This window comes from Aulonocara stuartgranti (assembly GCF_965226115.1).
Source record: "Aulonocara stuartgranti genome assembly, chromosome: 18".
In the NCBI taxonomy this organism is placed as follows: domain Eukaryota; kingdom Metazoa; phylum Chordata; class Actinopteri; order Cichliformes; family Cichlidae; genus Aulonocara; species Aulonocara stuartgranti.
Genome location: NC_138954.1, coordinates 19,737,884 through 19,751,047, shown reverse-complemented (window position 1 = coordinate 19,751,047; position 13,164 = coordinate 19,737,884). Strand labels below are relative to the sequence as shown.

General features: G+C 39.7%; 1 protein-coding gene across 2 annotated transcripts in view; it reads left to right on the top strand.

Annotated features, from left to right (window-relative positions):
- Positions 1–12,146, top strand: part of tnn (tenascin N) — a 41,601-nt gene extending 29,455 nt beyond the window's left edge. The window contains exons 10-19 of one of the 2 annotated variants that reach the window (XM_082513739.1): positions 535–798; positions 2,039–2,305; positions 3,718–3,981; positions 6,118–6,248; positions 6,735–6,873; positions 6,968–7,119; positions 7,631–7,727; positions 7,849–8,013; positions 8,509–8,672; positions 10,487–12,146. In XM_082513739.1, coding sequence (XP_082369865.1) covers positions 535–798; positions 2,039–2,305; positions 3,718–3,981; positions 6,118–6,248; positions 6,735–6,873; positions 6,968–7,119; positions 7,631–7,727; positions 7,849–8,013; positions 8,509–8,672; positions 10,487–10,636 — 1,793 coding nt within the window. In that variant the 3' untranslated portion in view covers positions 10,637–12,146. The remainder of the gene's footprint in view (positions 1–534; positions 799–2,038; positions 2,306–3,717; positions 3,982–6,117; positions 6,249–6,734; positions 6,874–6,967; positions 7,120–7,630; positions 7,728–7,848; positions 8,014–8,508; positions 8,673–10,486) is intronic. The other variant, XM_082513740.1, reaches the window with a different exon arrangement.
- Positions 12,147–13,164: the final 1,018 nt, after the last annotated feature.

The window sequence follows — 13,164 nt, the reverse complement described above, 5'->3', positions numbered from 1 at the left end:
TTACGCATCAGGATCACAATGACTGTGACGGCACAAGCTGGTGAAACAGGCTGAGCTAGTAATAGAATTAGTTTTCCTTGACAGCATAGTATGACTTTAGTTTCTTAACAGTTCTTAACAATGTTTTCCTGCTCTTAGTAAAATGTATGCGATGTAGAATTTCCATGTTCTTTGCTTACAAGTAGCTCCTAGAACCACTGCTTACATAGCAGTGTGTCATGCCGTCAAACTTGGATTCAATAAAAAATGTGTCAAAATAGTTGAATGTGGTATTTTTGGATACCATTGAAAAGATTTTTCATATATGTCATATATGAAAAACAACAGGTTTATATAAGAGGTGCTGTTGTTTAAGGCTAGAGAGCTGCTAAAGCTCACCACAGAGTATAATCCAAGTTTGACATCTATTCCAGTGTCTTCTGCTTCTAGATACAGGTGAAGCTCTGCACTGCTGATTTTTTTTAGTTCTTCTGTTTGCAACAGCTGTGATTACGTGTTTTTACCAGTATCTACTAACTACAACTCCCTGTGCAGACCTGGATGCTCCTACTAACGTCTTCGCCCAAGATGAGACAGAGTTCAGCTTCAGGGTGCACTGGGATCCCCCTCAGGCAGAAATTGATGGCTACATGCTAACATATAGCTCTTCTGAGGGCTCAAGTGAAGAAATTGTAATTGGGTCTGACAGTACTTCATACACGCTGACTGGCCTGAGGCCTGGGGTCCTCTACACTGTCTACATCTGGGCTGTCAAAGGGAGTAAAGCCAGCAGGAAGATCTCGACACAAGCTGAGACAGGTCTCAGAAATTTAACTTTCTTTTCAAACCTCAGCATTAAATGGTTAATATCAAAGTTAAACAAAACCCATTTCCTTGCCTCTTACATGATAATATATTTTATGTTACGTATAAAGATACAATATTGTCCAAAAGTCTTGAGTCATCCCTCATTTTTTAAAAATTTTGCTCCGAGTGAGGCAGACAAGAGTTATTGAGTTATTGAGCAATAGTTCCCCCTGGCTTTATTGGTGTCTATACATGACACATAACTGATTTTAAATTGTATTTTCAGGCTCTTTATTACCACCAGCCTGTTGCAGAGACATATAATTCGTTCCCATTTCTTGTTTGAATCTATGAAAAATGCCAAAGATAACACAGTTTGACAGGCATAAAATATAATTTCTGAACTACCTGTTGGACAAAATCTTGGCATATATCAGGTGTCCTCAAAAATATTTAAGGAGAAAAGAAGAAGTGGTAGGCTATCTAGAGCAGATGAACAGTACCTGAAAGTCCTGTCTTTAGGAAGTAGGAAACACACCAGCAAAGTCCTGCCACAGGATCTGAGAGAGTGTCTGGCCCTTTAGTTTTGGTCAGCAAAGTGGAACATGTTTGCATTTCTCCTTCAGATTCATCTATTGTTCACTGAAGCCTCGTCAGAAATGGTCTCAGTGGACAGGTGGCTGTCAAGAAGCGATTCTTAAGGAAGGGAAACAGGGAGAAGACTGAGGAATGTTAAATCACAGAGGAATCAGACTGCAAATCAGTGCCACAGGGCTTAGGGAGTGATGAATCAAAATTTGAATTTTTTTTAGTAAAATCATCATCAAAACCTCAGGAGTCGTACATCAGTGAGTGTCTAATGCTGTGTGTAAAACACAGTGGATCTTCTGTTGAAGTCTGGAGAACTAATGCTGAAAACTACTTAAAGAAATGACAAGATAGTTTGTCCAAGAGAGTTCAGAATGTGTTGAAGAATCGAGTTGTTCACACAAATACTGACTTTATCATGATTGTTTGAACATGTTTGAGTAAATCGCTAACCCTTCCCAATTCCTCCAAAAGTATTAATTCTAAATTGTCAGCACTGGTCTACCGTCACCTTGACATACAGTTTTCACAAGGTTTATCAACCAAATAACTGGATTTATTATATTCCTTCACATTTTTTAGATTAATTTAATTTGTCACCCATAATATTCCAGATGACTGTAATATTCATCATTAGAGTTTGTGTATTAATATCTTCCCCTAGAACTGGACGCGCCTGCTAACCTCTTAGCAGAAGATGAAACAGAATCCAGCTTCAGTGTTTCATGGGATCCCGTCCAGGCAGAAATTGATGGCTACATGCTAACCTACACATCCTCTGAAGACGGCTCTAGTGGGGAAATCCCAGTGGGGGCAGATGAGTCTGATTATTTGTTGACTGGTTTGAGGCCTGGGCTCCTCTTCACTTTTTACATCTGGGCTGTCAAGGGAGACAAAGCCAGCAGGAAGATCTCAACACAAGCTGAGACAGGTGTCAGATGCCGGTTTTGTTAAAACAAATTGTCTGACTAGTAAATTCATGTTTAATACCCTAGAGCTTCAGATGCCCCATAATTACAGCTTTTCTGAAAAGACAGCAAGTCAACCTCCTTGTAAACCTTAAAAAAATGTCTCTCAGATGGTAGACCAATCAGAATCAGCTTGTTTGTTTAAAGCAATTTTCCAATGTATCCATTCATCAGTTCATCCATCTACTTGCCAACTTCTTTGGGTCAATAAGGGGGAAAGCAGCCCAGACATCTTTTTCCCCAATAACTTACCTCAGCTCTTCCTGAGCAGTCATGTGCCAGCTCACAGCATGTTCTGGAACAACCCAGCGATTTCCTCTGAGTCAGTCATGCCTGCAGTGCAGGGAGGCACTCTGGCCTGCTCTTTCCCATTGACTATTATGCTCACTATTCGGAGCAGTTGCTCCTTTTATAGTTCCGTTCCAGTCGAAGGACCCTTCCTTGATTCATGCAGACTCAGATCCATTCAGGTTAGCCAGCATATTGGAGAACTTCATCTCAACATCTTTTATTCAACAGTATGTTAATTTCACTTGCTTCTCAGCATCTTTGATTGCAAGGGAAGCATGGATTGAAGAGTTCTCTTAAAGCCATTTTCAGTCATGACATAATGTATGTCAGCAGTTTTTGAACTGCGATGATCACGAGCACTTTTCTTCTTCAAACTACAGCACCTTGGACCTATAACATAGGAAAAAACAGATCCGAAACTGAAATGTTTCTTGACAGAAAAACAAGACATTTTCAGCAATATCAGAGGAATATTTGACCAAAAAATCTCAGTGCATCATCAAATATAAATACCATATTCAAGTAATAAGTACTCTCCTTTCTGACAATCAAACAGGCAGTTAAATTTAAATTTTTAATCCTCTTCACAAAAATCAAGTAATTTGCCCCCAAATCTGTCTTTATTCTGTTCTCTATGCTCTTAATCATGTTTTTGTACAGAACTGAATGTTCCTATTCACCTGTTTGGCGAGAGAAAATCTTAAGTGGATCATCAGACCACATTAAGGCAGGAATCAGTAGATATAATTTTAGATGTGATGAAAACACAGTTAAAGAGACCACTTAGGAGCTGAATAGTTTCTAACTGAAGTCCTGACTCATCATTTCCTTTAAACCACTTTGGGCCTGTGAAATGTGACGCAAACCAGCAGGTTTCTAAATGGACAAAGTGAACTTAAAAAACATCAGTATTCATCACGTACTCACAATCATGATACTAATGCTTGTAGAAAATTCAAGCTAAGTTGTTTCATCCCCCTGATGTAGTGAAAGATGAAACAACACATCTTGTAGTTTGCACAAGCAGTTCTTGAAATGTGCATGAGTAGTGCAGTAAACCTCTTCTACTAACATCTTCCTTTAGAACTGGATGCTCCTGCTAACCTCTTAGCCCAAGATGAAACAGAATCCAGCTTCACTGTGTCATGGGATCCAGCCCAGGCAGAAATTGATGGCTACATCCTTACCTACACCTCTTCTGAGGGCTCTAGTGAGGAAATCCCTGTTGGGTCTGACAGGACCTCTTACATGCTGACTAGCCTGAGGCCTGGAGTTCTCTACACTGTCTACATCTGGGCTGTCAAGGGGGACAAAGCAACCAGGAAGATTTCAACAAAAGCACAGACAGGTCAATACAATATGAACAAGTGGATTTTTTCCCCCCTTTTGGCGATATTGAAACTCTTCTTTCTTATGAAACATTGAAAAGGGTCATTTTTCTTCTCTTAAATTTGTTGCAGGCTTGGGTTCTACTGTTAAATACATTGATGCATTTGGGCAGAGCAGCAGGATGTTGCAAAACCAGTTTCTCCTATTAAAGTAGTCCTTAATTGAATGTTTACATGAGCCAACTCTGAGCTTTAACTGGCTGTAAATGCTGAAAATACCCATTACTTTTAAACAGCGTTTACCTGTTTGTGGGTCTGACTCTCTGTTTGGATGAGAAAGCCCCCCAAAAATCTACCCAACTAAATTTTATGACACTTCATGGCAAGATGGAGAATGCCCAAAAGAATAAACAATGGTGCAGCTCAAGATTATTTCCTTGATAATGAACAGCAACATTTGAGTGTCCTTTTGTTATGTGTCAGCAGTATTGCACAAAAACAACCAGTCAGAATTTCTTACAATTTCCTAGAGAGGCAGAGGAAGACACCATTAAATTGTAGTTCATCCAAAAGCAATTTATTTAGTATTCTTTCTTACTAGACATGAAAAGCTGCAAAGGGTCCATCAGTACCTTCTTTTAGTAATCAGTCCCAGGTGTTTTCAAATGCAAAAGCTCAAACATGTTATTGCTTTTATACCGGTAATAAAAAGATCCGAACCTGAGACCAGTAAATTATTACTAAAGTACATATGCCCTAGTTTTGGGGGTTTATTGGTTGGAAAAAAAGGCAAAAAGGCATCACGTTCTCTGAGCAGCTGCAGATCATTCAAACTCAGTGAGTTTCTGATGAAGAGACCAGCAGTTTGCACCGACTTGACTGCTGTGGAGTTGACTAGAAATCTTTTTACATTTCTTTCTGATGACAAACAGTATAAGTTGTACTTCTTGGCATAGCTTGGTATTGAGAGGGATCAAAGATTAAGTATAGCTGGAGATTTTTAAATGAACTAACATGCAATCACAGAGTCAATATTTGTTTGTTTGGAACCTCTAAAGTATCGAAGACCACCTCTCTGACTGGAATATGATTCCCAGAGGCCTGGGAGGTCAGGTCACATGGCGGGCCTCAGAGGTTAGTTTGAAGTAAAAAGCAGCAGCACGTGGTGATCGTGTTACAACAGGGGCATCTTTGTGATTCACAGATGATCTGTAAAATCATCTGGGAGCACTGAGTGAAAGCTGGGTCTTTTTCAATTAGGCAGAAAATGACCGAGTTTTGGATGATAAACTTTTCTCGTCGTAACTCGTCAGCGGGCAGAAGGCCAGTGTGGTGCTGTGTTCAAACAGGAGCGTTACTGTGTCAAACGATATCATCTGGGACACATAAAGGAACATGTTATTATATTTGTGACTTTATTGGACCTAGTAAAAAGCACCATTATTATGTCATTTAAAGCTGTCTCGAACCAAACTGTTTCACAGATTTGTCAGGAGCGTTTCATTCTCCTTATGATACCCAAGGTGCTGCTCAAAATGTCACTCTTCACGCTGTTTTTCCCTTTTATTTACAAAAAAAAAAGAAGTAATTTTTTTAATACAAACAGAAAATGGTTTGGGATGATTTTGCACCTTATGGTGGCATAGACTTCCCCTAATTTCTTGATCCATGGGAGGTTAAAGCTCCAACTGCTCTAACAGGCATCTCGGTGTCAGACAAATTATCTCAGCTTCTGCTTCAGGTCAAACTCCCAAAGCATTTAAATGAGAAAGCACAAGTATTAGCTTATCTGCACAGGCAAATTGTAACTGTGCAGGTAGATGGTTGTCATATCTTGTGTTGTGCTTCATGTGGAGAAAGTCTGAAAATCTAAATTGCCAATTTAATCGGCCTGAATCAAAAGCTCTACATTTTAGGTTCACAGAGGAAAATAATAGACAGACGAATGATTAACATTATCAGTAAAAATCATGTAAAAGTACCTATTGTTCATAGAAATCATTAATTTGTTCTTCACAGTTTAAATTTTTGGGCTAAAGGCTTGTAAATGGAGCACACGTTTATTTACCAAATGAAAACATGATATTATCAAATGCATTAATGACTAAATGACTGCTGAGCTGTAATCCACTTTGATTTGCACTCATACCCACCAGACATTGATTCTCCCAAGGATCTGAGGGCTGTAGATGTGACGCTGGACTCTGCTTCTTTAACTTGGACTCCTCCTCTGGCTGACATTGAGGGTTACATCCTCACCTACAGGGATGAAGAGGGAAACACGGAGGTAAGTCGCCATAATGATTAGCACCGATGAGTTTGCACCATAGAGCACGGTATTCACACTTATAATATTCAAACGCACAATTTCTCACATATTATGTTGTTTTCACTTCTTGTGTAACTTTAGCAGCAAAAAAAACAAGACCTGAAGGTGAAGGATGAAGGATGATTCCTCTTATTCTGTACTGGTTATAAGCAGAATCTCTGGGCAACATGTTCTCCTAGTCTCAGTCATTTAAATGACATTTGGGAAATTGACTGGGGCTAAAGGTGCTTGTTAATCTTAATCTCTGTAGAACACTGACCTCTAGTGGCAATAAACAAAGCAAACCTGGTAGTAATCAGCTTCTTTTGTTGCTGTTTGCTGTCTTTTTAAAATTGAGATCTAAGTAATTAAACCTAACACAATTTACTTTTCTGTTTAGTCCGAAATGTTAAATCCATAATGTGATGCTATTATATTCAGTGTTCTGTTATATGTTTTCATCAGACTGTTGAAAAGCAGCTTGTAGCCGGTGAGAGCAGCTTTGCTGCATCAAGTCTTGAGATGGGGAAGAGGTACATTGTCACTATTATTGCCTACAGGGGCAACAAGAGGAGCAAGGTGGTAGAAACCATCTTCAAAACAGGTTTGTGCCACGTCACTTAACATCTCGTACTCTGTTAAAAATCATCGGTATGAAAAAAACTCTAATAATCTTCTCACAACATCCCCGTCACCAGTTGGTCTCCTGCACCCATTCCCCATGGACTGTGTTCAGATCATGAAGAACGGCAATAAGAGGAATGGTGTCTATACAGTCTATATTAACAATGACCGCTCCAAACCTATAGAAGCTTACTGCGACATGGACACTGATGGAGGCGGCTGGCTGGTAGGAATTTTTGATATGATATCAATAAAGAAGCTCACGGTGTGGAACTTTTGTCTAACAATGAGAGTGACTACATGAACACTGGCATGTGCGTGTCACTTATTTGCTCCTGGGTTGTATTATGGGAAGTGGATTCATTTCTTTTGGAGTCTGAATGGGCCATGGGACTAAAATGGTCTCACCTGATTCAGTTTAGATTTTTAGCTCCATGCCTGTTTGAAGCTGCAACGCTAAATCAAAGGAATCCCTAATAAAGGCTGATCAGTTTATTGGCTGGTCAATGCTGGCAACCTGTATTAGTCTCGCTTTGAATAACAAAGAAACAGTGGTGAACAAACTGACCCAATGCTGGTTATGTGTATAAAAATTTATTAGACTCCAAGACGTATTTTCTGCATCAAATCTGGAAATCCAGTATCGATTGGGCTCAGCTCCCTAATGATAGCACTAAATAGTTAGAACAAACCATTTGAAATGTTTGTGTAACACTTTGAGTGCTTTCCACTTTTAGGTGCTTCAGCGCCGTAACATTGGCAAGCTGGACTTTATGAAACGCTGGAGGCAGTACATTGCAGGTTTTGGCAACTTAACCGAGGAGTTCTGGATTGGTGAGCACTTCAGTGTTTTGGGAAAGAGGGCTTTTCTGCAGACAGGCATAAACATGCACATTTGAGCATTAGAGGAATGTCTAGTGTGTTCTTGAAATTCTCTGCTTGTGTTTTCCCTCAGGTCTCGATAAAATATACGAGCTTACCAACACTCCTACTCAGTATGAGCTGAGGTTTGATTTGGGTGTGGGCTCAGAGAGAGCGTATGCTGTATACGACAACTTTAAGATTGCACCAGTCAAGCAGAAGTTCAAGCTCACCATTGGCAAATACAGTGGGACAGCAGGTGACTCTTCCTCCTTAACTATAGGCAACATAAAAGGCTGAGGCTGTTCAGACAAATCAAACAGCCTTCAAGAATTATATTCTCTGTGGCACTTCAATGGAATGAGTTATAGCCAAAAGGGGATGGCGAAAATAGCAATGAAACAGACAGGGTCAGAAAATAGAAGGGTTTCAAGCGGGAGGCACCCCACCGGTCATGCTGTAGGATGCTGAGAAAGAAATGTACCCAACAGTAGGTGGGATATTTGTTTCAGAAACTTACATTCAGTCACTTATAGACAGTATCTATATAGGGATGAAAGCAAGGCTTAAGTGGGCTTTGAAGCCAGACAGACACAGACACACACAGCGAGAGCTATGCTGTGTCTACATATAACTCAGTGTGCTGAAACAACATGTGCTACAGAACTGAATCACCCTGAGTTTGGCATTATATTCAATTTCTTCCATCTTACGGTAATAACGGTGCAATCCTAATTTTCTCGATGATCCCCAGGTGATGCCATGACCTACCACCAAGGCCTCCCCTGGACTACCATTGATTCAGATAATGACATTGCCCTGACCAACTGTGCTCTGAGTCACCGTGGCGCCTGGTGGTACAAAAACTGCCACCTGGCCAACCTTAACGGCAAATGGGGTGAAACCAGGCACAGCATGGTAAGTGAATGAGACTGTAGCACCTCAGCAGCAGCAAACTCTGGTTTATTGGACTCAGTGTTGATTTTCTAGTTTTCTGGATAGCATACACAAAAACACACACACGCATATTTAAATCAACAGTATTGTGCAAATGTCTTGAGACTCATTTCTTTATATTTCTTTAATGAAAATGGGAAATATGTGCAGTGATTTATTGAAATGTGCAAACATTCATACATGCAGAAACAGCTAGTGCATTGCTAATGAGCTTGAAAATTAATATTTGATCTGAACACCTTTATTCAAGAAATCGTTTTTATCATTTCTTTAAGTAGCCTTCAGAAATAGTTTTCTGGGTGTTTTTGAAGATCATTCAACGCTCTTCTCTGGATGTTTCTTCCTTTTGTTCCATTCTATGTCAAGATGATCCAACACCGCTTCAGTAATGTTGATGTTCGGGCCAGATTCATCTCTCAGGGCCTGCATATATTCTTTGTTGGACTCATATTTCTTAAGGTCATGATTGAAGATACTGCTCATCTGCTGTACAAAATCTAGCACCTTTATCTTTTGTGCTCCATTTGTCCAGATGGGCAACATAAAATCTAAGCTCTGCATTAAGTCACACTTTTACTGTATGATCGTTATACCATACCGCTTCACCAGTTGGTGGAATCATAATAGACTTGTATTAACACTGTAATTACCCTAAGACCGTGACCAGTTAACAACATGGGTTTTCTGGACAAGTCCCATCAGTCCATCTCTACCATTACATTTTTATGTTTATGGCAAACATTACTGAAAGCTTGCCTCCTAAACAGTTTAGGAGTTTTACTATACTGAAGAAAACTTTTGGATTTCAAAAATCTTTTTTACTCTTTTTATTTATCAGTCCTCTTCAGTCTGAAAATATGTAATTTCATAGTTACTGTCCAGCTGTGACCCGCGATGCAGAGCAGGTTATCCATAAATCTGTATTAGTGGGCACTGTGCGAATAGGTGAATGCAGCTTGTGGTGTAAAAGTACTTTGAGCAGCCAAAACTATTGGAAAAGAGCTCTTTGAATGCAATCCATTTTCCATTTCCATTTTGAAGATCAGATGCATTTTTAGTTGCCTTTCTAACCATTTTTCACAGTATATATTACAACATTGTCTGTTAGGATTTAAAACAACACACAAGTACCGCAACTAACTGCTGTGAAGGAAAAACACATCCCTGTTATTTAGGATCTTTACTAAGCATCTTATATGGAAACAACAAGAACAAAAAGAAGCTAAAAAAAACGCTTTCTGGGAGGCTGCTCCCTGGTCAGCAATCAAAGACAGCTTCACCCCAGCCCACTTCTACTTGTTTTGGATTGTTGAGGTGAAGCAGAAATGGCCAACATCCATCAGAAGTGATAAGAAAACACATTTCTCACACCAGCTATAAACCATAAGTGTTTTTACCAGGCTGCTCGGGTAACAACAACAGTTATTATGTCTAAGGAAGACTGATACCGAAGGAAATGCCAGGGGATTTCTCTGCTCTTGTCGAGATTTCATCCATAATATTGCCGTTGCAGATGTCTCCTGCAATGTTTGTCGGCAAAATGCAATAACAGTCAAAACAAGTTTGTACTCACATGAAATGAAGCAGCGGTAGGTATTTATTACTGCATGTCATTCCGCCTGCCTGTCATGCCACTTGCCTCTTTCGCGACTCGATCTCTCCGCTCGCTGTCTCCCCCTTTCATTACGACTCTCCTGTCTAAACATACGGCATTTTTCCTCTTCCCTACTTTGCCCCAATCAGCTTCTCTCTCAATCTGCTGTTTTTGCTGTCAGGGGGTGAACTGGGAACCGTGGAAGGGCCACCTGACATCCCTCGACTTCTCTGAGATGAAGATCCGACCTGTGGGAGCCCTGTCCAGCAGGAAGAGGCGATCGCTGGCGGCTAGGGAGAAAAGCAGAAACACAAAACTCCAAAAGAAATAGAAGAGCGCCTGTGACCACATCAGCCCCATCAGCCTGACATCACACAAGCTTTTGGTGTTTCTGTACATATGTACACATGCATGTTTTAATACTCTAGACTAGAATACCTACTGGTCTCCCTCTCTGTGTGTCTCAAATCTTGGACAATATGTACACCTTTTAGAAAAACGAATACCTTAATATCTGTTCATAGAAATTCAAAGATTTACTGTGACTGCAAGAAAGTGGCAAATGACAAACGTCCTTTGACTTTTTTTGACATTAATTGGTTTTGTTTATCACTCAAACTTGAACCTGTTTATATTGCTTGTGTTATATTTGCTTATTTCACATCCTCCAAAGAAATTGAGTGCATGGTAGAAAACAAAAATAGCTTGTCTGTTGTTGGGTTTTTTCGTGGATCAGGTGTAGACTATTAGAGTTAGCACCCTGTTTATTGATTGTGAAGCCAGCTGGCTTCGTCGCATGAAACTGCCACTGTGCTTCTAACACTGTCACATCACATCAGTTTGTGTGGGACAAGGCCGTCAGTAACAACGGATGGCTGTCTAGAGACGCCAAAGTGCTCCTGCTTTACATTCAGATGACCGAGACAGCTAATATCCATCAATGTGACGTGCCTTTATCAAATGTCAATAGGAATGAAGTTTGTTTGCCCCATCCTCGGGAGCATAATGACCATACTCTAGTTTTTCAGTCTGGAAAGCTGACAGAAGTTATTAATACGTGTTTGACTTTGACTTTACTTGATTACTTTTTTCTCTTTTTTTCTTCTTTTTTTACACATTTATATTACAAACTTGGTTTAGGTGACAAGGACTGAGCACATCAATCAACTTTTCTCCTAATCTGCCAGAAGTTATTTGATTTGCAGTCAGTGACTCTCACACATTACTTTCCCCTAAAAGTTATTGTGATTTTTTTTTTAACTTCCAGCTAATCCTTAGGATCAGCTTTGAAGGTCAGAAATGAGGAAGTAAAAACCTGTTTATCCATATTTTATTTACTAATTGTATTCTCAAGCTGACATTATAGCTGCTCATTCATATTAATGCAATCATTCAGGGAATAAAACTAAAACATTTTTTATATGTGAAAATCTTGTTTGTTTTTCTCATCTCAATATAGCGATGGCCTTATGGGATATAGGAAAGCAAGTAGTACTAAACCTTTTTTTGCTTTGCAGATTTTAATGAGTTGCTTTAAAAACTGAATATGTTACCGTGGAAAAGCCAGACAAAATGTTATAGTTATTCAGTATATTTGGGTGTTTCACTGCTGTAAGAAGATACATAGCAACCCCCCAAAAATCTGCAGCCACACTAGAAGCTACATTAAGTTTTATGCAGACATATTGAAGCAGTAAATGCTGATGCATGCTTCTTTAACTTTGTCTTATAGAGTTGTCTACGTATATATGCATAGTAATGGACTTATTAGTTCTTTTCAGTTTTATTTAATTATATTTTTGCCTGTTCATTGGACCTGAAGTGCTCCATTAAAGGACTTTCTGGAGACAAATCTTGTCTTCAGCTAATTTGTATTTTTTTACAATAAATTATTCATGTTAATTTGGGGAAATACAGGCACCGAGCAACTGACTAGGTACACCCATTCAACTGTTTTTTAATATCTAATGAGCTAATCACACAGCCATTCAATGCATTTAACATGTTAATTCTGAAGTCGAGCATAAGAATAAGGAAGAAAAGGTTGATGTAGGTGACTCTGATCGTGGCATGGTTGTTGGTCCAAGATGAGCTGGTCTAAGTGTTCAGAAACTGCTAACCTAATGGGAGTTTCCCACACAACCACCTCTGGGGTTTATATGGAATGGTCTGAAAAAGCTTCACAGCATACCCATCTTCTGATAGTTCCTTTCAGCAGAGAAGCACACAATGTCACAAAGCTCAAATAACCTCAAACTGTTTTCTTGAATGTGAGAATTAGTTCACTTTACTCAAACGGCCTCCACAGTCAACAGATCTCAGTCTGACTGAGCACCTTTGGGAAGTTGTGGAGCAGGAGATTCACATCATGGATGTGCAACCAACAAATCTGCAGCAAATGTGTGATGCATGTCATGTCAATATGGACCAAAATCTCTGAAAATTGCTTCCACCACCTTGAATCTGTGCCATGAAGAATTAGGACAGTTCTGAAAGCAATAGGAAGGCCAACCCTGCAGAGAATGGATGGATGGATGTTCAGTGCTTATCACTCACCTGTTTTCCTTGTATTGATGCTTAATTTTATCAATAAGACATAAATAAAACCTCTCAGTCAGACATGAATATGTTACGGCGTGACTCTGACCTGTGAAACTCAGCTGTTCTTTCTTTGGTACCACACCACGCTTTCATCATACTGAGTTGAGCAACTACATTTGCAGGAACTGATGATTGTTTGCTGTCTGGTCTCAGAGCAGTTTCCCAATTCTCTATCTCATAATCTGCAGACAGAAGCAGCCACTGGCTCTCTGCGCAGGAGCTGTTTTTATCAAGCTGCTGAGGGTGTACGGAAAGGAT